Below are 19,998 nucleotides of genomic sequence, written 5' to 3' on the forward strand. Positions count from 1 at the left end.
CCCAACGCCGAAAAAAATCGGCGTGGGGGTTCCCCCAAAGTCCACACCAGACCCTTGTCCGAGCACGCTACCCGGCCGGCCAGGAAAGGGGGGCGAGCGAGCGCGCCCCCCCTCCTGAGCCGTACCAGGCCGCGTGCCCTCAACATGGGGGGTGCCTTGGGGAAGGGGGGGCCGCGCGGCCCCCCCACCCCAAAGCACCTTGTCCCCATGTTGATGAGGACAAGGGCCTCTTCCCGACAACCCTGGCCGTTGGTTGTCGGGGTCTGCGGGCGGGGGGCTTATCGGAATCCGGGAGCCCCCTTTAAGAAGGGGGCCCCCGGATACCGGCCCCCCACCCTATGTGAATGAGTATGGGGTACAATGTACCCCTACCCATTCACCTGTGAAATAAAGTACAAAAAAAAAACACAACACAGGGAAAAAATATTTTATTGCACAGCTCCGGGGGTCTTCCGTCTTCGGGGGTCTTGTCCCCCTCTTCGGTTCTTCTGCCGGGCCACCGCGCCTTCTTATAGCTCTGTTACAGGCGGTGGCCCGGTCTTCTGTCGCCGTCTTCCGTTCTTCTGCCGCCGCCTTCGGTTCTTCTGCCGGGCCACCGCGCCTTCTTATAGCTCTTTTTGAGGCGGTGGCCCGGTCTTCTGTCGCCGCCGCCGCCTTCCGTTCTTGTTCTTCTTCTTGTTCTTCTTCTTCTTCTCCTGGAGATGTTGACTCGACGAGCTCTCCGGCCGGAATGCCAGGGACGCGCTCCGCTGCCACTTATATAGTGACAATGGGGCGGTGTCACATGGTATATGTCACATGGGTTGGTCACATGGGTTGATGTCACATGGGGACTATGACATCGTAAGGGGGCGGGGTCACCATGTGACCAACCCATGTGACATATACCATGTGACCCCGCCCCATTGTCACTATATAAGTGACCGCAGAGCGCGGCTCTGGCATTCCGGCCAGAGAGAGCGACGTGTCAACATCTCCTGGAGAAGAAGAACAAGAAGAAGAACAAGAACGGAAGGCGGCGGCGACAGAAGACCGGGCCACCGCCTGTAAAAGAGCTACAAGAAGGCGCGGTGGCCCGGCAGAAGAACCAAAGGCGGCGACAGAAGAACGGAAGGCAGCGGCGACAGAAGACCGGGCCACCGCCTGCAAAAGAGCTACAAGAAGGCGCGGTGGCCCGGCAAAAGAACCGAAGAGGGGGACAAGACCCCCGAAGTCGGGAGAAGAGGCCGGCGGCGGGGAGGAAGAAAGCCGGACTCCTCCGCTAGCAAAAGAGCTACACGAAATTGCGGAGGAGTACGGCGAGAAGACCCCCGAAGACGGAAGACCCCCGGAGCTGTGCAATAAAATATTTTTTCCCTGTGTTGTGTTTTTTATTGTACTTTATTTCACAGGTGAATGGGTAGGGGTACATTGTACCCCATACTCATTCACATAGGGTGGGGGGCCGGTATCCGGGGGCCCCCTTCTTAAAGGGGGCTCCCGGATTCCGATAAACCCCCCGCCCGCAGACCCCGACAACCAACGGCCAGGGTTGTCGGGAAGAGGCCCTTGTCCTCATCAACATGGGGACAAGGTGCTTTGGGGTGGGGGGGCCGCGCGGCCCCCCCTTCCCCAAGGCACCCCCCATGTTGAGGGCACGCGGCCTGGTACGGCTCAGGAGGGGGGGCGCGCTCGCTCGCCCCCCTTTCCTGGCCGGCCGGGTAGCGTGCTCGGACAAGGGTCTGGTGTGGACTTTGGGGGAACCCCCACGCCGATTTTTTTCGGCGTTGGGGTTCCCCTTTAAGCCCATTCCAGGCGGCGGAGCCCGCGACGTCTCCTTCGCGGGCCCCGCCTACCTGTACACGCGCTCGAAATGGGCGGATTTGCCTCCGCCTTACGTGGGCGAGTCCGTTCATTTCAAAAGTTGAGCGAACTGTTTGGCAAACAGTTCGCTGAAACAGTCCGCTCGTGTGTGGGCAAGTCCGCTCATGCAAATTTTGAGCGGACTGTTTGCCGAAACTGTTGGACGGACAAGGTTGGGCGAACAGTCCGCCCGTGTGTACGCGGCCTTACACTGTATACTTTATATTGTACATTACATACTCCTGACCCCTGCACTATATACTCTATGTTGTACATTACATCATTCTCATACTATATAGTCCTATCTGTTGTATTTCATACAATATGTTGTACATTACATAGTCCTGACTTCTGCTCTCTCCTCTACCCACTGCTATATATACACATCATATGTATTCTCTTTTGTTACACCCATTTCCTACCAGCTGGACATTTTATATCGGATGATGTGATTGGAGGACAGACTTTTACATGGTGATAATAATGTGATAACATCCTCAGACTTTGGAACCTTAAACAGAAAGTGATAATGAGGGAGGAGTCAATAACCCAATGATGGGGGTCTTCAGGATCAGTCCAGTCTTCATCTTGGTTGTTCTCCCCCCATCCTCACTCTCTGACCTCTGGTGGGGCTCAGCCCCGCTGTTATTCATGACTAAATCATGGAGTAAATAAGGAAGGTCAGGACTTCTTGTGTTGGGAAGATGGCAATGAGTGATAGAGGGGGAGGGGACACTCGTCCTATAATCCCCTCATCACTGTCACTCCTATAGAAGACAGTTCTCGTTGTTTCCTCCCTCTCTGACTAAGGTCCATGAATAAAGAAATTATCTGGTAGGAGATCAGAGGACCCATTTACTAGTTACCTTGAGGGGGGAATTGTAAGATCCTCAGAGACAAAGCTGCCTGATGTGGGCGGAGTCCTGGTTTAGGGGAACCAATCAGCTCATGTCTATTAATAATCTTTGTATTTCTATTTTAGTAGATGGACGGGAGATGAGGAAAACCTCAGAGGATTGTCTCACTTTGTCTCCACACTGTAAAGTAGAAGATGAGGACATCACACAGTATAGTCCAGGAGAAAACCCGACTACCTCAAATGTCCATCCGGCACCACACAGTGTAGAAGGACCATCGTATTCCTCTTATCCTGAGGAACCTCAGACTGTGCGGGACGGGGCCGGACCATCGTATTCCTCTTATCCTGAGGAACCTCAGACTGTGCGGGACGGGGCCGTCCTTCCAACAGAGAAGAGCTTTTCCTGTACTGAGTGCGGGAAGTGTTTCCGTTCTAAATCTAAACTTAATAGACATAAAAGATCTCACACAGGGGAGAAGCCGTATTCCTGTACTGAGTGTGGAAAATGTTTTTCACAGAAGTCCTATCTTTCCACACATCAGAGATCTCACACGGGGGAGAAGCCATATTCCTGTCTTGTGTGCGGGAAATGTTTTTCACAGAAGTCCAGTCTTTCCTCACATCAGAAATCTCACACGGGGGAGAAGCCGTATTCCTGTCCTGAGTGCGGGAAATGTTTTTCAGAGAAGTCCAGTCTTTATATACATCAGAGATCTCACACAGGGGAGAAGCCGTATTCCTGTCCTGAGTGCGGGAAATGTTTTTCAGAAAAGAGCAATCTTTCCACACATCAGAGATCTCACACGGGGGAGAAGCCGTATTCCTGTCCTGAGTGTGGGAAATGTTTTTCAGTGAAGTCCTATCTTTACAAACATCAGAGATCTCACACAGGAGAGAAGCCGTATTCCTGTCCTGTGTGCGGGAAATGTTTTTCACAGAAGTCCAGTCTTTCCACACATCAGAGATCTCACACGGGGGAGAAGCCGTATTCTTGTTCTGATTGTGGGAATTTTTTTTCAGAAAAGTCCAATCTTTATAAACATCAGAGATCTCACACAGGGGAGAAGCCATATTCCTGTCCTGAGTGCGGGAAATGTTTTTCACAGAAGTCCAGTCTTTACACACATCAGAGATCTCACACAGGGGAGAAGCCATATTCCTGTCCTGAGTACGGGAAATGTTTTTCACAGAAGTCCAGTCTTTACACACATCAGAGATCTCACACGAAGGAGAAGCTAAATTCCTGTCCCGAGTGAGGGAATTGTTCGTCACTGAAGTCCTGTCTTCCTGTACATCAGGGACCCCACACAACCCTCGAGGTGTATTAGTGCCTTGAGTGTGGGAAATGTCTTCTATATGAATGTTGCTGGACATCACAGCTCTCATGTGGGGAAGAAGCACACCCTGATATACACCTCAGATATACTCCATGGCTGATCTTCATCATGGAAGAAACAGTTGATAAGGAGAACAGAGATCACCAAAGACATGGATGAAGTGTTGTACCGTGTCAGCCATTGATAGCAGGAGAAAAATAAAAATGGAGTCATAACTTTTCAACCATTTTGTAGCTTTTGTAAATATTTAGCGGTCTATTAAAAAAATCATTGAATGAATGAATGTTGCTCGCATTCCTCCCGCTGTGAAGTTATCTTTTTGTATTTCCAAAAACATGTTATGATAAAAGAGGTGAAGTCCGATGGCACAAAGGCCGCTGAATACACAAAGGGGCAGTGACTCCAATCATCAGTAACATGCGATTGTAGAAACAATATTCAGCATAATAAAGACATGTGAAATGTGTTGATATTCGGAGACTGTGACGGGGCGTCTTGTCTCTATGGACAACATGACAAAGCTGGTCATGGAAAGTCCAGTAATAATTGTAGGAAGTGTGTACTGAGATGTAGTCTTGGAAGAAAAGAGAGGCGGCAGAACAAGCCCCGGAATCTAAAGTATCCCTCATATTTTATTTCATACAATGATTTCCTATTACCATTGGTTCCATCTAGTGGCATTAATGTGGTATTGCTCTAATTTTCCGGATGGAGGTATTTCAGAAAAAAATACTTATTCCAGTCTCTAGATGGAGCTGACAATCATAGGAAATCACATCAATACAATTATATCACACATTTATAACAGCTGGGACAATGCTTGTCATGCTCTTCCAACACATTTTCTATTTATAGTCCCCTTAGTTTCCTTCATCAGGAATGATTTCATACTAATTCCTGAGATCATACACTTATCAGTACAGTACACACTGAAGGACATAAGTTAGAGAGCATGTAACCCCAACACGTCATATTCCTGATATGTGCCTGCTGTCCCATGTACTGGTGTTTTGGATCCCAGACAAATGTCTGCCCGAGTTATCTGCACCTGGTCTAATGCAAATGTCCATGCATGCCTGTTTAGAAGGAGTACGCTGACACACACTGTTCAGTGAAAAGCTTCCTTTATTGCTCTGGGCATATAGCCCCCTTTATAGTAGAAGACGACTCATTATTTGCAAAGCATCATCTCAGGTGTATTCTGTGCTGTCATCAGAGATTGGAGGACCCTCATCTAAGGGGTCGTCTGGCCAGTTTCATCCAGGTTTTCTGCTGATGGCTTGTGGACTCCTGGACTCTCTCCGATGAGAGGGGGGTCTCTAGGTGAAGCATTTTGAGTAAGGAGATTCAGCATATATCTTGACATAATAGAAAATAGTCATTTAATCAAAGTATTAAACAATCCATAACAGTCCCCCCTTGAAATGTCTATTTCCTATTCTGTCCCTAGTAGGTGGTCTAACTCATCTGTCCTCATGTGCCTTGGAACTTTTTTCTTGCTGTACGTTAGACGTGTGATGGCTGGCCCATCACCCCCCCTTGCCATAGTCTTTGCACATGTGGAAGTCAGATGTTATCCCTATGGCTGAATGATTTTATAATTTATAGATATGGTGAGGGACTGTAATGGGGCATAGGGCTTCTCATAGTCCTCATCTTCTGCATCCTGGTGTATCATCTCTGGGGTCGCTTGGTCAACTGTTTTGCCTAGGAATTTCTTTACACGTGGAATAACACAACATATTATATAGTAGCTAGAAAGACCAGAATAACTAGTATTACAGTACCTATCCGAGCCAAGGTCTTCTGCCAACCACCCAAACCACTGGTCCCATGGCTGATCTATACCCAAATTCTTCTTCAGCTCTACTGGTAGGCTTTCCAACATTTTATGGCCAGAGTAACCTTACCATTTGGACCGGTGTTGTCAGGTATGTATGTATAGCATTTCCCTGTACCTTCTCTTATTTTACAAACAACCCCCTTCTCCGCTAAAATCATGTCCAAGGCCATCCTATTCTGAAATGTCATGTAAGATGTGGGGGCTAATTGGTCAGCAGTCCCCTGTAGGGCATCTCTGGTGTAATTTACAAACCGTTGCTGGTTGTAATATATGTCATTTATCTACATTTTTGTTGACAGTGATTATGGGAATCAAAGACTCAAAACCTGCCTTTACTTGGTCTCGGGCTTTAAATTCATTCGGGACCCTTATGGCATCTATACACACATGGGGGTCAAAACTTCCCTTAGGAGCACTCCTCTTAGTGATAGCCACCTGTTGGGCCCTCACCAGATTTAACAGAAAAAGGATATACAATGTAGACATCATGGTGCAGTCAATGTCTTGTCCTCCGGATTTGGGACTTTCTTACAGTGGAAGGGGCGGATTCAAGTGTTTTTCCCAGCCAACTTTACAGATTTTCTTGTGGTCAGCAGCACCCGGAAGGGACCATCATATCTGGGTTCAAGAGAACTTTCACAAATGTCTTTACCAGCACCCAATCTCCAGGTAGTAGTTGGTGTGTTCCTGTATCTAATTCAGGATCTGGAATGGAAGAAAACACCTGGGCACGTATTTGGGTTAATTCTCGTGATAATGCGGTTACATAATTAGTCAACACATCATACTGCAGTTATAACTGTGGAAAATAACAACCAAGTCTAGGGGATAAATCAAACAAAATCTCATAAGGGGGTAGGGGAGTGTTCTCCCCTTGGTGTGTATCTGATGCTGAACAGGGCAATGGGCAGGCTGTCCAGCCAATGCATACCAGTCTCTTGGGCCATTTTTAACATTCAAGTCTTTAATGTGTCATTCATTCTTTCTACCTTCCCCGTACTCTGGGGGTGGTAGGCTGTGTGAAACTACTAAGATGTACTCATATCATCCAATCTTTGGCATTTGGATGTGGTCAAATTGTATCCGCTGGAAAGGGTACAAGTTCTTTGCCAGGTGTTTCTGTGGCATCTTCTCTGTGCATCCCGGGTTACACTTTGCACAAATGGTGCACGACTTACAGAAGTTGCTAGTCAGTGGAGTGATTCCTGAAGCTACATTCATAAGAGTCTTTAACAGATGGGCAGCTCCATGTGCCCATTGTACCACACCCGAGTACATATTCCTGGGTAAGCAAGGCTTCTTGTTGCACTCGAATAGTCCATCCTTGAGGGTTGCTCCCCTCTGCTTCCAGCTTTCCTTCTCATCCGGACTTGCTGCTTCTTGTAGTTCTTTCAGATAAATTCTGTCCACTGGAAGAGTCTGTAGTGTAAGCATGGGGTGGTCTTCTTTTTCCACTCTACCTTCCACTTCTCGTGGACTGCTGGCTGCCTGTTTGGCAGTTGAATCGGCTAGATGATTGCCTCCGGCTTCCTTCGAGTTCAGTTTGCCGTGTGCTTTTACTTTCAAATTAGCCACTTGGGTTGGGAGAAGTAAGGCGTCCATCAGGTCATTGATAGCTGGACTGTGTTTCACAAGTGCTCCTGCAGCTGTCAGGAATCCTCCGACCTTCCAGATAACAACAAAGTCATGGGCAACACTAAAAGCATATCTTGAGTCTGTATGAATGTTGGCTCTTTTTCCCTCTGCCAGTTTATATGCTGTAGTGAGTGCTTGCAGCTCTGTCTCCTGTGCAGACATCCCCGGTGGTAAGGCTTCAGCTTGTAGAACCGTGTTAGGTCTGAATTATGCAGGGGTATTTCACTCACGGTGGGAATATGTGTGGTTTACAGCCGCATTAATTGAAAACAGTCATGGGGTGGACTTGGCTCCTCCTCTATTCCCCCCTCGGGAAGTGGAAAAAGGGTTGAAGGGTTCAGTGTTTGACAACGTAATAGAGTAATGCTGTATTGTAGAAGGAGGGAACATTGGAGTCTCAAATGTCTGGCAGTGGACAGATGTTTTCGGCTGGATCTGGTTGAGTATGGCAGCAATGTCCCAGACGTTCGGATACAAAGAGCTTGAACGTTTTTTCGTAGTCTGGGAGCCCTAAAACTGGAGCTGATGAAATGGCTTGTTTGAGGGCCTTGAAGTTGGATATTGCCTCTGAGGACATTTGGAAGGGCTCAGACTTCAGGGCATCATAAATGGGTTGCATCAGTAAGGAGGCTTCCGGACCGTAGCTTCATTATCTGCTCGGAGGTCCTGGACCATTCTGTACATGTCTGGTTCTGCCTTGGGGGTTCTCTTCTTCACAGGGAACAGAGGTGTGTTGTATGGAGATGTACAGGGTATCAGGGCGCCATTTGACATGAGGGCTTTGACATGCTGTGAAATAGGTTTGTAGATTGGGATAACTTTAGAGGGTTTCCAGGGCAGGGGAGCTCCAAGTTTCAACAGCACCATGACTGGTGGCACCTTTAAATGTCCTACATCCTCAGCTCCTGTGGACCATAGCAGAAGTGTCCTTAATGTCCAGTGGAGAAGGGACAGTAATAGATCCATCTTCAAAGAAGACAATGGAAGCCTGAAGTCTGGACAGTACATCTGCTCCCAGGAGATTGAGTGGACAGGTGGAAGAGACAAAGAATCGAGCCAGAAGGTCTGGGTACTTTCCAACTTGTAGGGGGCGGGTCAATGGGTTAGTTCTGGGAGTTCCATCTATGTCCACACAAGATATGTCAATATCGGAAAGGTATGAGTGGTCAGGTAAATCCTCTTCTCTAATCACGCTTCTGGCTGCACCTGTGTTGCTTAGGAAAGTGGTTGGATGTCCCTCAATGGGTAGGGTAACCCTCACTAATGGGCCTTCTGAGTTCTTTGAAGAGGTTGCCCTGACATGGGTTAGTGACACTGGCTTGCCCAATTCCTAGCATAGGAGATCCAGGTGTTCTGAGGTGGGATGTCCAGGGTTTTGATATTGTTGCTGCTGCACACAGTACTCCGGTTGGGCCATGGTGAGGCCTTTTTAGATTGACTCCTTGAGGCCTGCCACAAAGGCTGAAGACAGCATCTGGCTGTGTGCCATATTATGGGTGATGAATACCAAATCTGAAAAAAAAACTTGTGACAGTCCGGTGTAAAACTTTTCTACTGACTCCGTTTTGTCTTGAGTAACATCTTGGATACCTGTAGCTTGATCAGCCAGTCTGCCCTCCGCCCACTCGCACAGCTACTCACAGAATTCCACACCAGAATTAAAGGTATTGTCATCGACAATCCTCACATCACAGAGACTTTTCTCCATGATGGGCCAGTGAGCGTCTCCAGCTTTAATTTCACATAAACTGACTAGATTTCTCCATACTGCTAAGTAGGGTTTTTTCAACTGCCTATTACTCGGCAACTTTCATCAGGAGAATTGTTTTCCTGCAGAAAACTCTCCATCTCTTCTATTAATTGTTTCCTGTGAGTGGTCTTTGCCACAATTAAAGTAATCAAAACATTCTCAGCCTTTTCTTTCATTAACATTTGCATATTTCTTCATAAAATCCATTCTAAACATATCTTCTCTTTTGTACTGTTTCATTGTCTAACTACTGTTTTCTCAACTTGCAAAATTCCTTTAATATTCTAGCCTGCTAGAATAATAACTAAATCAACCCGGTCCTGTATATCCCACACATGCAAACATCAAATTATACCAGTAATCTCACAGCCTGTCAACAGTTAACATCCCTACAGACAGTCTCTCACACAGGGATCTGAAGGGAGGGGCACCTCACTCCTTGCAGTGAAGTGTAAGGATGGGGGTGAGGAGCACAGCTGCAGAATGCTTCTGTCATGCTCAAAAATGAGTCTTCAGGCTTATTTTTCTTTTAACTCAGCGATCCTTCTCAAACATATGCATTGCCTGATATAATTCTATTTTGCTAGACCCATCAGTGATATGCATTATAAAAATGTTGACAGGCTCATAACTAGAGCTTCATCATATTGCATACTTTCAAATACATTCCAATATTGCACACATTATACTAGGCTTCTTCAGTTTTCAGTAAACCATTATCAGATAACACCCCTCGTTTTTCCTTCAGTATTTTCCACCATTCCTCCGGCTGCAATCTACCCCCTGGAGGAATGGTGACGCTACAAATCTTCGAGTTTCCCTTTCTCTGGTTTAACCAATTTCTGCCCCATTATTTTCTGTCTTGACGACTGAGATATTTATGTGTCTGCTCAGGATTTTAGATGGGTCACGAGGTTGCCTTGGATTCTGAAAGGGTCTGGCAATTCCTCTATTCGTCACCTGGTACCGGTTCAGACTATATCCCAATCTCAAGTTAATGAGGACAAAACAGATAGTACGACAGAGAGAGGTTTTGTCTACAATACTCGACTGCCACCTGGGTCGCCCCGATGCGTCTTCCCAAAACGTAGACTCAGTCACGGTTCTGCCCGTCCAAGACGGCCACAGAATAGGGGTCGGGTAGTGCGTGACCACTCACTTCCCTCAACAAGACATTTAACAGACAGATAAGTACAGCAGTTAATATTCATCAATGAGATCCTCAAATTTTCACTTCCCTCTGTTTCTTCTAAATCTCCCACTTGTTCAGGACACCTTATCGGTTCCTGTCCACTCTTTCTACATTCACTTTCTATAGTCCCGATTGACCTTCCAACCTCCTTCAAAAATGCTGAACATCAATCCACAAACACAATTATAACATGACATTTGTATGAATTGTAATAGATGTGTATGCTTGAATTATAACAACCACACAGCCACGCTACCTGCGTCCCTGGCGCCCCCTTTTGGGTGACGTGCTATACTACACCATCACCTTTACCTCTGACATCCAGACTGGCCCCCCTCTGACATCAGGGAAGTGGACAAACTCCTTTGGAATGGTCTTAGTGTGGTGTAGTACGCCATCCAGAAGGGAGCGTCAGAGTTTATCCACGTCCCCGACGACCCCTGTCCCTGACGCTCCCTTCTAGATGGCGTACTACACCACACTAAGACCATTCCAAAGGAGTTTGTCCACTTCCCTGATGTCAGAGGGGGGCCAGTCTGGATGTCAGATGGGGGCCAGTCTGGATGTCAGAGGGGGGGCCAGTCTGGATGTCAGAGGGGGGGCCAGTCTGGATGTCAGAGGGGGGCCAGTCTGGATGTCAGAGGGGGACCAGTCTGGATTTCAGAGGGGGGGCAGTCTGGATGTCAGAGGGGGCAGTCTGGATGTCGCGGGGCAGTCTGGATGTCAGATGGGGCCAGTCTGGATGTCAGAGGGGGCAGTCTGGATGTCAGAGGGGGCCAGTCTGGATGTCAGAGGGGGGCCAGTCTGGATGTCAGAGGGGGGCCAGTATGGATGTCAGAGGGGGGCAGGTCTAGATGTCAGAGGGGGGCCAGTCTGGATGTCAGAGGGGGGCCAGTCTGGATGTCAGAGGGGGCAGTCTGGATGTCAGAGGGGGCCAGTCTGGATGTCAGAGGGGGCCAGTCTGGATGCCAGAGGGGGGGCCAGTCTGGATGTCAGAGGGGGGCCAGTCTGGATGTCAGAGGGGGGCCAGTCTGGATGTCAGAGGGGGCCAGTCTGGATGTCGGGGGGCAGTCTGGATGTCAGAGGGGCACCAGATGTACGGAGGACTGATGGGGACACCAGATGTAAGGAGGGGCTCCGCTGATGGAGACACAGATGTGAGGAAGGCTGCTCTGATGGGGCACCTGATGTAAGGAGGGACTCTGCTGGGGGCACCTGATGGCATCTGGTGGCAGGCAACGTGGCTAGTGACGCACTTAGGGCTCCCACTGATTCTGCATTATGGTGAGTTGAATGATTTCATTTTATATTACAATGTAATAATAGAAATAATGCGCTTCAATCATCCTGACACCATAACAATCATGGCGCCGGGATGATTGAAGCGCTAACACCGGGTATTTGGAGTATCTTTATCTGCTGATTGTCAAACTCTGGAAAACACATATTGCTATTGTGGTGTAGGATCTGGGGCTGCTGTCCCTCCATCCCCCCCTTTTCCCTCTCCATCCCGCATTCATCTCAGACTCTAACCACACCCATTTGAGCCACGCCCACATAAGCCACACCCACTATTTTATGTAAACCACACCCGTATTTTGTCGCGGTGCGGTGTGCGTGCCACATTTTCCCCTTTTCTTATGTCACGCCTATAACCACATGCCCCGCCCCCTAATTATAACACAACTCCGCCTACAGCCAAAAAAGTGTCCCAGATTTTTTTTTCAATGTTTGGGTGAGGTGAGTGTCTGGTGAGGGACTGGATAGTATCAGATCCAGATACACACAGGTTACATACGCCGCGATCATTAGAGCGAGAGCAATAATTCTAGCACTAGACCTCCTCTGTAACTCTAAACATGTAACCTGTAAAAAAAATGAAAGTGCTGCCTATGGAGATTTTCAAGTACTGAAGTTTGGTGCCATTCCACAAGTGTGTGCAATTTTAAAGTCTGACAAATTTGGTATCTATTTACTCGGTGTAACATCATCTTTCATATTATACAAAATTCGGGCTAATGTTATTGTTTTTTTTTATTCATGAAATATTTAACAAAAAAAGTGTTTGAAGAATTGCTGCACAAATATCATGTGACATAAATAGTTGCAATGACCACCATTTTATTCCCCAGGGTCTCTGATAAAACAATATATATATAATGTTTTGGGGTTCTGAGTAATTTTCTAACAAAGAAATGATGATTATTACATGTAGGAGAGAAGTGTCAGGATTGGGCGGGGTGGGAAGGGGTTAATTACCATAAGTAATATACAAATAATTATTATATATTATTTTTGAGGTCAATTATTATATTTTCTGTACTCAATCAGGGGGATTAATGGAGAAATGAGTGAAGTCTGAAGTTATAACCAGTAATTTCTCGGTAAATAGATAAATAATAAACGATGATCTTATAACATATAAATATATGATTTCTCTCGTACCTTTTCATCAGCAGAAGATTCTCATTCTCCCTCTTTACTGTGTGAGGAAAACATGGGGGATTTTGGGTAAATCTTATACACATGAACACGTGTTATTTCATTCTAGGTAAGAGGGCGGGGCTGGAAAGGAGTGTTTGTCTTTTAGACACGCCCCCTTCTATGACACTGCCGTGAGAGGCGTGCCTCCACTTCAGCATTTTTATTGGACAGCTGAGACCGATGGTACTTTACTATTGGTCCAAGATTTCAAGCTGTCCATTGACCTCAGTGCCTCTGATAAGAAGTGAGGAGAGACTCTGTGATCTCATCCTCTCAGTCTGCTGCAATCAGAGTGTGCCGGCTTGTATTTATACTGGCCGCTCTGTATGTAGCTTCTGACAGGCTGAACAAGGAGGCCCGTATCTCCAGAACCATAGATGATAGGAGCCACACATTTTCACCAGTGGTGGGGTAGGACTTCAGCTACCTGTGTCAAAGCGCTGTCCTATTGTGTGTGCACATAAATCATCACAAATACACTAAATTATGTGGAGACATTCATATATAAGGTGCTAGGGGCTCAAATAATATTCTCTGCAGATCTACTGCTTCCACTTTACACCTACTTCACTGATCTTATGGTGTTTATCAATAAATGAAGTAAACTGATCCATGTGCAAATTCATATACAACATAAAGTGCTTTGTGCTCAAGATGCTGTTCTCTGCAGATCCACTGCAGCCACTTTTCACCTACTTCATTCATTTATAATATTTGCTGCTATATAAAATAAAATAAAAATCTGTGCAAATTCATGTAATCATACACAGTTTTTTGCTCAATATAGTGTTCTATGCAAGTCCACTGCTTCCACTTTGCATTTACTTCTAAAACCATATTTTGCTAAAAAAATAAATCCAGAAATCAATAAAAATCAGCACTAAGGGGGCGCCATCACCATCACGTGTGTAAGAGGAGGAAGAAGACATGGCTGCACTACAGCTGCCACAGTTTGGAGCACTGAGAACTTTACACCTTATCAACTTCTCATTGATTGGTGGATTTATTTTGAGCTAAATAATAATAATAATAATAATAATAATAATAATAATAATAATAATAAGTTAATTGAAGTAGATGCAAAGTGGAAGAAGTGGACTTGCAGAGAACACTATATTGAGTACAAAATATTGAATGATTACATGAATTTGCACAGATTTTAGTTTATTTAATATAGCAGAAAATATTATAAGATTAATGAAGTAGATGCAAAGTGGAAGCAGTGGATCTGCAGTGAACAGCATCTTGAGCACAAAGCACTTTATGTTGTATATGAATTTGCACATGAATCAGTATACTTCATTTATTGATAAACACCATAATATCAGTGAAGTAGGTGTAAAGTGGAAGCAGTAGATCTGCAGAGAATATTATTTGAGCCCCTAGCACTTTATATATGAATGTCTCCACATATTTTAGTGTATGTGTGATGATTTATGTGCACACACAATAGGACAGCGCTGGGACACATAATGCTCTTCTAGTTGATAAAGGGAACACTTACCTTTGTTACAGCAGCAGTCCGGTATAAGTAATTTCTGTGGGTATTTGAGTTATTACACATAGCACAGGTTTTATTCTATTTATATTGGTGACATAATTGCCCAAATCTGGGGATCAGGAGCCATTTCCACCCTTTACTCTCGGCTGGGGCACTTTGTATCCATATAACAGATGTTCTACATGACTAAATCTGACATCAATTTTACTGCAAAATCAAAGGGGCCAAAATGTCTCCCCCCCGAGCAGTAATATATTTCTATCCCCCTTGGTGAGAGTGGAGATGGCCCATCTATAAGGATATACAGTACATACACACACGTTTCTCAGCGCTGCAGTTCCTCTGATTTCCACAAGGTGGTGATCTCACTTCTACCCAGACCGGAAGTCTCTATGGAAGACAGGAAGTGATGTTAGGTACAGACAGGAAGTGATGTAGACAAAGACCGGAAGTGATGTCAGCAGAGACAGGAAGTGATGTTTAGATAGAGAGAAGACAAAGGACATTGCATTTGGAAGGACGTAGAGAGGAGACGTTGCTGGATCTGGCGGCAGAGGAGGTAATTTGTAGATTAACCCCTTCAGGGGGATCAGTTGATGATGAATATATCTTCCTTCCAAAGCTGGCCATACATGGTTCAGTTTTATCGTTCATCCAGCGGGATGAGAGGAAAAAAATGAAGTGATTCCCCCCTCCACACATTGGAGGGGGATGGGGGAATCCTCCCTGCTGCACTATTGTATTCTGTGCTATGCGCTCCTCTGCTCTCAGAATACACAGATCAGTGATGAAGCTATTGGCTGCAGCCGCTGATGGAGTGGCTTTTATCCGGCAGTGACCACACATGGATGGAAATGTGACCGATCCCTGCTGAACCCGCTGAATTTCCATGTCTCTATGGTCACCATAATTCAGGGCTCAACAAATCCCAGGTAACCATGGTTACAAGAAATGGTGTCCTGGCCCCTGGGCTCTTGTCAGTCCATTCTCACTGCACTCCGTGTCCTGCGTACTGCACCACATGTCCTCTGAATGCCACCCTGCACCCCATGTCCTTCGTTGACCTCAACCCTGCACCCCATCTCCTGCTTTCTTCACCCCATGTTTTTCACCCCCGAATCCCATGTCCTGCACACTTTGTCCTGTGTTCTGTACCACATGTCCTGCACCCTACATTCTGCACACTGTACCCTTCCCCTGCATATCATGTCCCCCACCCTTCTCCGGTACCCGAATCCCATGTCCTGCGTTCTACACCCCACGTTCTGCACACTGTACCCTTCCCCCTGCACCTCATGTCCTGCACCCATCTCTTGTACCCTGTATCCCATGGCCTTTGTTCTGCACTCGGCTCCCCATGTCCTGCATCGTGCACCCTGTACCACATGCCCTGCATCCTTCACCCTGCACCCCCTGTCTTGCATTCTGCACACTGCACCCCTGCAGTGACCAACAGTCTTCTCCGGTATCCATCACCCCATGTCCTGTGTTCTGTACCACATGTCATGCATCCATCTCATGCACCCTGTACGCCATGTCCTACATTCTGCACCCCACAGATTACTCACACATTACTTGCCCGTCCTCAGGTGCTGACAACCCACACTGCTCTAAAAAACTTTGTCCTAACTTTTTTAGCTGGCTCCCAGATTGAAAGCGAATTTGTCAAGCCCCGCCATAAGTGACTTCCTTCCCTCCCCTCCCCCTCATCTCCTTCATTATGTAAGTCATGCTGAGATCATCTCCCATTGGCTGAGCAATATTCTCATTTGTCTCTGAGCTCCTTCTTGCTATTCCTCGTCCTGCCTGTTGTTTCCTTGGATTGATTTTCTGTGTAGTGACCCCGGCTTCATCTCTTGGATGCGCTCGTCTGTTGCTTGTCCTGACCTTTATCTTGATTCCTGGATCTCCTCCTCATCTCTCCTCCATATCCTCTTACACAGCTTTTCTCCACACCTGCAGTGATCCTGGGGGGTGGAAACTTGGCACCAGCACTAAGCAAAATCCATTCCCACCATTAGGAGCTCTGGAGAAAATTGTCTGCTATTTACACTCCGTTCCTCCGCACGTCACCTGATCACATGAGAGCTTACTTTCACAGATTCCTGACAGATTTCTGTATGGTAAAGGTCAAAGTTCACTCTTCAGTTTAGGAGAGGAAGGACACACCCAGGAACAATGATTTGGTTTTCACAGGAGCCTCATATAGAGGGCCCCTCAAATCTCCCCATCCAAATGTCCCTCCATCCAGAGTCTATATGTCCTATGACATCACACTGACCTCACAGCTCCTCCTCCCAATGTCCCTCCATCCAGAGTCTATATGTCCTATGACATCACACTGACCTCACAGCTCCTCCTCCCATGTCCCTCCATCCAGAGTCTATATGTCCTATGACATCACACTGACCTCACAGCTCCTCTTCCCAATGTCCCTCCATCCAGAGTCTATATGTCCTATGACATCACACTGACCTCACAGCTCCTCCTCCCAATGTCCCTCCATCCAGAGTCTATATGGCCTATGACATCACACTGACCTCACAGCTCCTCCTCCCAATGTCCCTCAATCCAGTTTTTTTTTTCTCTGACGCTCTTATTCCCCATACACATGATCAGAAATTCTGTCAGAAAAAAACTTGGATGTTTTTTCTGATTGAATTTGACCTACAGGTAAGCCTAGATTAAAGCTTACCTGTAGGTCCAAGAAATATCTCCTAAACCTACAATGCCATTGTTAATGGCGATATGCTGTTAGTGGCGGCTCCCGTGTGCATGCTTGGGAGTGACGTCATCGCTGCTCCGGCGCTGTGAGTGGCTGGAGCAGAGATACCCGGAAGAAGGACGCTCCGTGCTACAGGGAACATCGGTGACATGGCTGGCTCCTGTGTCAGGTAAGTTACACATAATGGGCTTGTAATTGCAATGTGATGCGATGCCATGTGAGGTGATGCAATGCATAGTAGCCCATTATACTTTACCTTTGCAGGGAGACAAAGAGGAAGTAACACCCATCAGGGTTTACTTCCTCTTTAAGCTTGCCTTGCATACACACGGTCACACAAAAGTTCTCTGAACTTTTCGAGAACGCGGTGATGTACAACACTACGACGAGCCGAGAAAGTCCAATGTTTCTGAGCATGCATCAAATTGTTTCCGAGCATGCGTGATTTTTTGCGCATCCGAATTGCATACAGACGAATGCGTTTTCAGATAGGAACTTTTTCAGACTGAAAAAATAGAGAACCTGCTCTCAATCATTTGCTGGCTGGAATTATGCCAGCAAAAGTCTGATGGAGCGTACACATGGTCGGAATTTCTGACCAAAAGCTCACATCCGACTTGTGCTGGCAGAATTTCTGATTGTGTGTACGGGGCATTAGGATGTGGGTGGAGTCTTGGCATCCTCACTAGCAAAGGGGGACTGTTGGTCCTGCATTGTATATAATGATGTCAGAATACCTGCAACAAGGATTTATCCTGCATAGTGTGGGGGTTCTGTGTGGGAAAATAATACCTCAGTCTGAAGTGGAGCTTTAATAAAATGGAGACCTGAATGGAGGGGTGAGGAGGATTCTGGGAATATCATTTGATTTTACTATTTGTGTTCAGATCTAGAGTTTTCCTCCTGTGAAGTGTGGAGATCATATGACCATCACATTGCCTCCACCTCCCTCCCTGATAGAATAGAGAAATACAAAGAAGATTCTAGAAGTCACCAGAGAGATCATCGAGCTGCTGACAGGAGAGGTGAGCGGAGCCGGGAAGGACGTCATGATGGACAATCAGCCGCCCCTCACATCACCGGGTAAGAGGAGACTTTATTGTAAAGGAGAGAGCAGTACGGAGGCTCCACCTAGATCCCCCATCATCTGATAAACACATAGAAACAATGTATTCAGTCAGTGTGTGTGTTTCCTACAGATGGATCCAGTAATGGGAACCCACCAGAGAGATGTCCCCGTCCTCTGTATTCCCGGGATTCCACACAGGAAGGTCACACCATCCCCCACCATCATCAGGTAGATGAGGAACAATCACTGATAGTATCATTAGGATCTGTACATTATCTGCATTGTTACCATTGATGTCATTTTTATTATATATTCAGAGTGGAAACCTGAGAGATTCTAAAGTTGAGGTTAAAGAAGAGATAAAAGAGGAGGATGATGAGGATGGGGTGATGGAGGAGTCTCTAAAGGAACACAAAGATCTGTGCACCATCCCCCACCATCATCAGGTAGATGAGTGACAATTATTGGTAGTTCTGATTTATACACAGCATGATTATTACAATGCATGTTTTATTATATATTCAGAGTGGAAACCTCGGGGATGATAATATTGTTGTTAAAGAAGAGTATAAAGAGGAGGATGAGGAGTATGGAGTGATGGAGGAGTTTTCAGAAGGACACAAGGATATGATGGATCCACCAAATACCAGGAACCCACCAGAGAGATGTCCCCGTCCTCTGTATTCCCGGGATTCCACACAGGAAGATCACACCATCCCCCACTGTTACAAGGTTGGTGGGATGGAGGTTATCAAACACACTTATAGAGACAATGGGACTAATTTATAAAGCATTTGCACCATGAGTTGCGGCGCACGACGACGCGCAACAGCCGTTTTCGTATTCACAAAGCATTTTCACCTGTAACACAGCGCAATTCCCCATTTACTATGAGCATGCCGGCAAACGGGCGGCCGCGATCTGTGCGCCGCTATAGACCTGGCGCACGGCATCTTCAACTCAGAATTAAAAGAAGCTGGAAGTGCGAATATTATGGGGGATGTGAGGAAGTATAGATATGACTGTCCAAGTAACAAATATGCCCAAAATAGAATAGAAAAGTAACTTCCTCTAAACAAGCTTGCTGCACCTGCAAATACACTTGGAACTGCGCTAGGTCAATTTATGCACTGCGCATGCGCAAGAAGGCATTTGCACCCGTTCAAGTGCTCTGGTTCACTGCGCCGGCAAAATCTTAGTAAATGTCAAGCCACGTAGGTTCATTTGCATAAGCTGAAAAGGCGCACCTCTCAACTTGACTTTTTTTTTTTTTTTGCGCTGGTTCACTTCTATGTTTTTTTTATGGCTATTTGCACAAAACTCATGTTAGGATTAAGAGAAATAAAATAAGAAAAAAAAATGTGTGGGGGTCCCCTGAAATTCCATACCAGGCCCTTCAGGTCTGATATGGATATTAAGGGGAACCCCGTGCCCCAAAAAAATGACGTGGGGGTCCCCCTCAAAATCCATACCAGATCCTTATCCGAGTACGCAACCTGGCAGGCCGCAGGGAAAGAGGGGGGGCGAGAGAGTGCCCACCCCTTCTGAACTGCAACCAGGCCACATGCCCTCAACATTGGGAGGATGCTTTGGGGTCCCCCCCAAATCACCTTGTCCCCATGTTGATGAGGACAAGGGCCTCATCCCCACAACCCTGGCCGGTGGTTGTGGGGGTCTGCGGGCAGGGGGCTTATCGGAATCTGGAAGCCCCCTTTAACAAGGGGACCCCCAGATCCCGGCTTCCCCCCTATGTGAAATGGT

General features: G+C 46.6%; 4 protein-coding genes across 5 annotated transcripts in view; 3 read left to right on the forward strand and 1 right to left on the reverse strand.

Annotated features, from left to right (window-relative positions):
• LOC143989623 (uncharacterized) overlaps window positions 1–19,998 on the reverse strand; it is a 261,462-nt gene that overhangs the window by 77,363 nt on the left and 164,101 nt on the right. The gene's annotated exons all lie outside the window — the stretch shown is intronic.
• LOC143986907 (uncharacterized) overlaps window positions 1–19,998 on the forward strand; it is a 356,956-nt gene that overhangs the window by 16,570 nt on the left and 320,388 nt on the right. The window lies entirely within an intron of this gene.
• The window catches only part of LOC143989914 (uncharacterized), a 28,631-nt gene that overhangs the window by 2,179 nt on the left and 6,454 nt on the right, over window positions 1–19,998 (forward strand). Inside the window, exon 2 of the mRNA XM_077490187.1 lies at window positions 3,099–3,862. Coding sequence (XP_077346313.1) covers window positions 3,099–3,862 — 764 coding nt within the window. The remainder of the gene's footprint in view (window positions 1–3,098; window positions 3,863–19,998) is intronic.
• On the forward strand, window positions 14,923–19,059 carry LOC143989869 (uncharacterized). Its single transcript, XM_077490146.1, has 5 exons — window positions 14,923–15,002; window positions 18,056–18,251; window positions 18,368–18,465; window positions 18,555–18,683; window positions 18,763–19,059. Exons 2-5 carry the CDS (start codon window positions 18,218–18,220, stop codon window positions 19,024–19,026), a joined length of 525 nt encoding a protein of 174 aa, XP_077346272.1. The 5' UTR covers window positions 14,923–15,002; window positions 18,056–18,217; the 3' UTR covers window positions 19,027–19,059.

The sequence above is a fragment of the Lithobates pipiens genome, unplaced genomic scaffold (genome assembly GCF_037356315.1).
Source record: "Lithobates pipiens isolate NorthernLeopardFrog02 unplaced genomic scaffold, aLitPip1_a1.2 Scaffold_18, whole genome shotgun sequence".
NCBI classification, from domain to species: domain Eukaryota; kingdom Metazoa; phylum Chordata; class Amphibia; order Anura; family Ranidae; genus Lithobates; species Lithobates pipiens.

Coding starts and splice junctions, on each gene's coding strand:
- LOC143989869 (XM_077490146.1), top strand. CDS start 18,218: ATGATGGACAATCAGCCGCCCCTCACATCACCGG. Junction 18,252..18,367: donor GCCGCCCCTCACATCACCGG/GTAAGAGGAGAC, acceptor TGTTTCCTACAG/ATGGATCCAGTAATGGGAAC. Junction 18,684..18,762: donor CCATCCCCCACCATCATCAG/GTAGATGAGTGA, acceptor TTATATATTCAG/AGTGGAAACCTCGGGGATGA.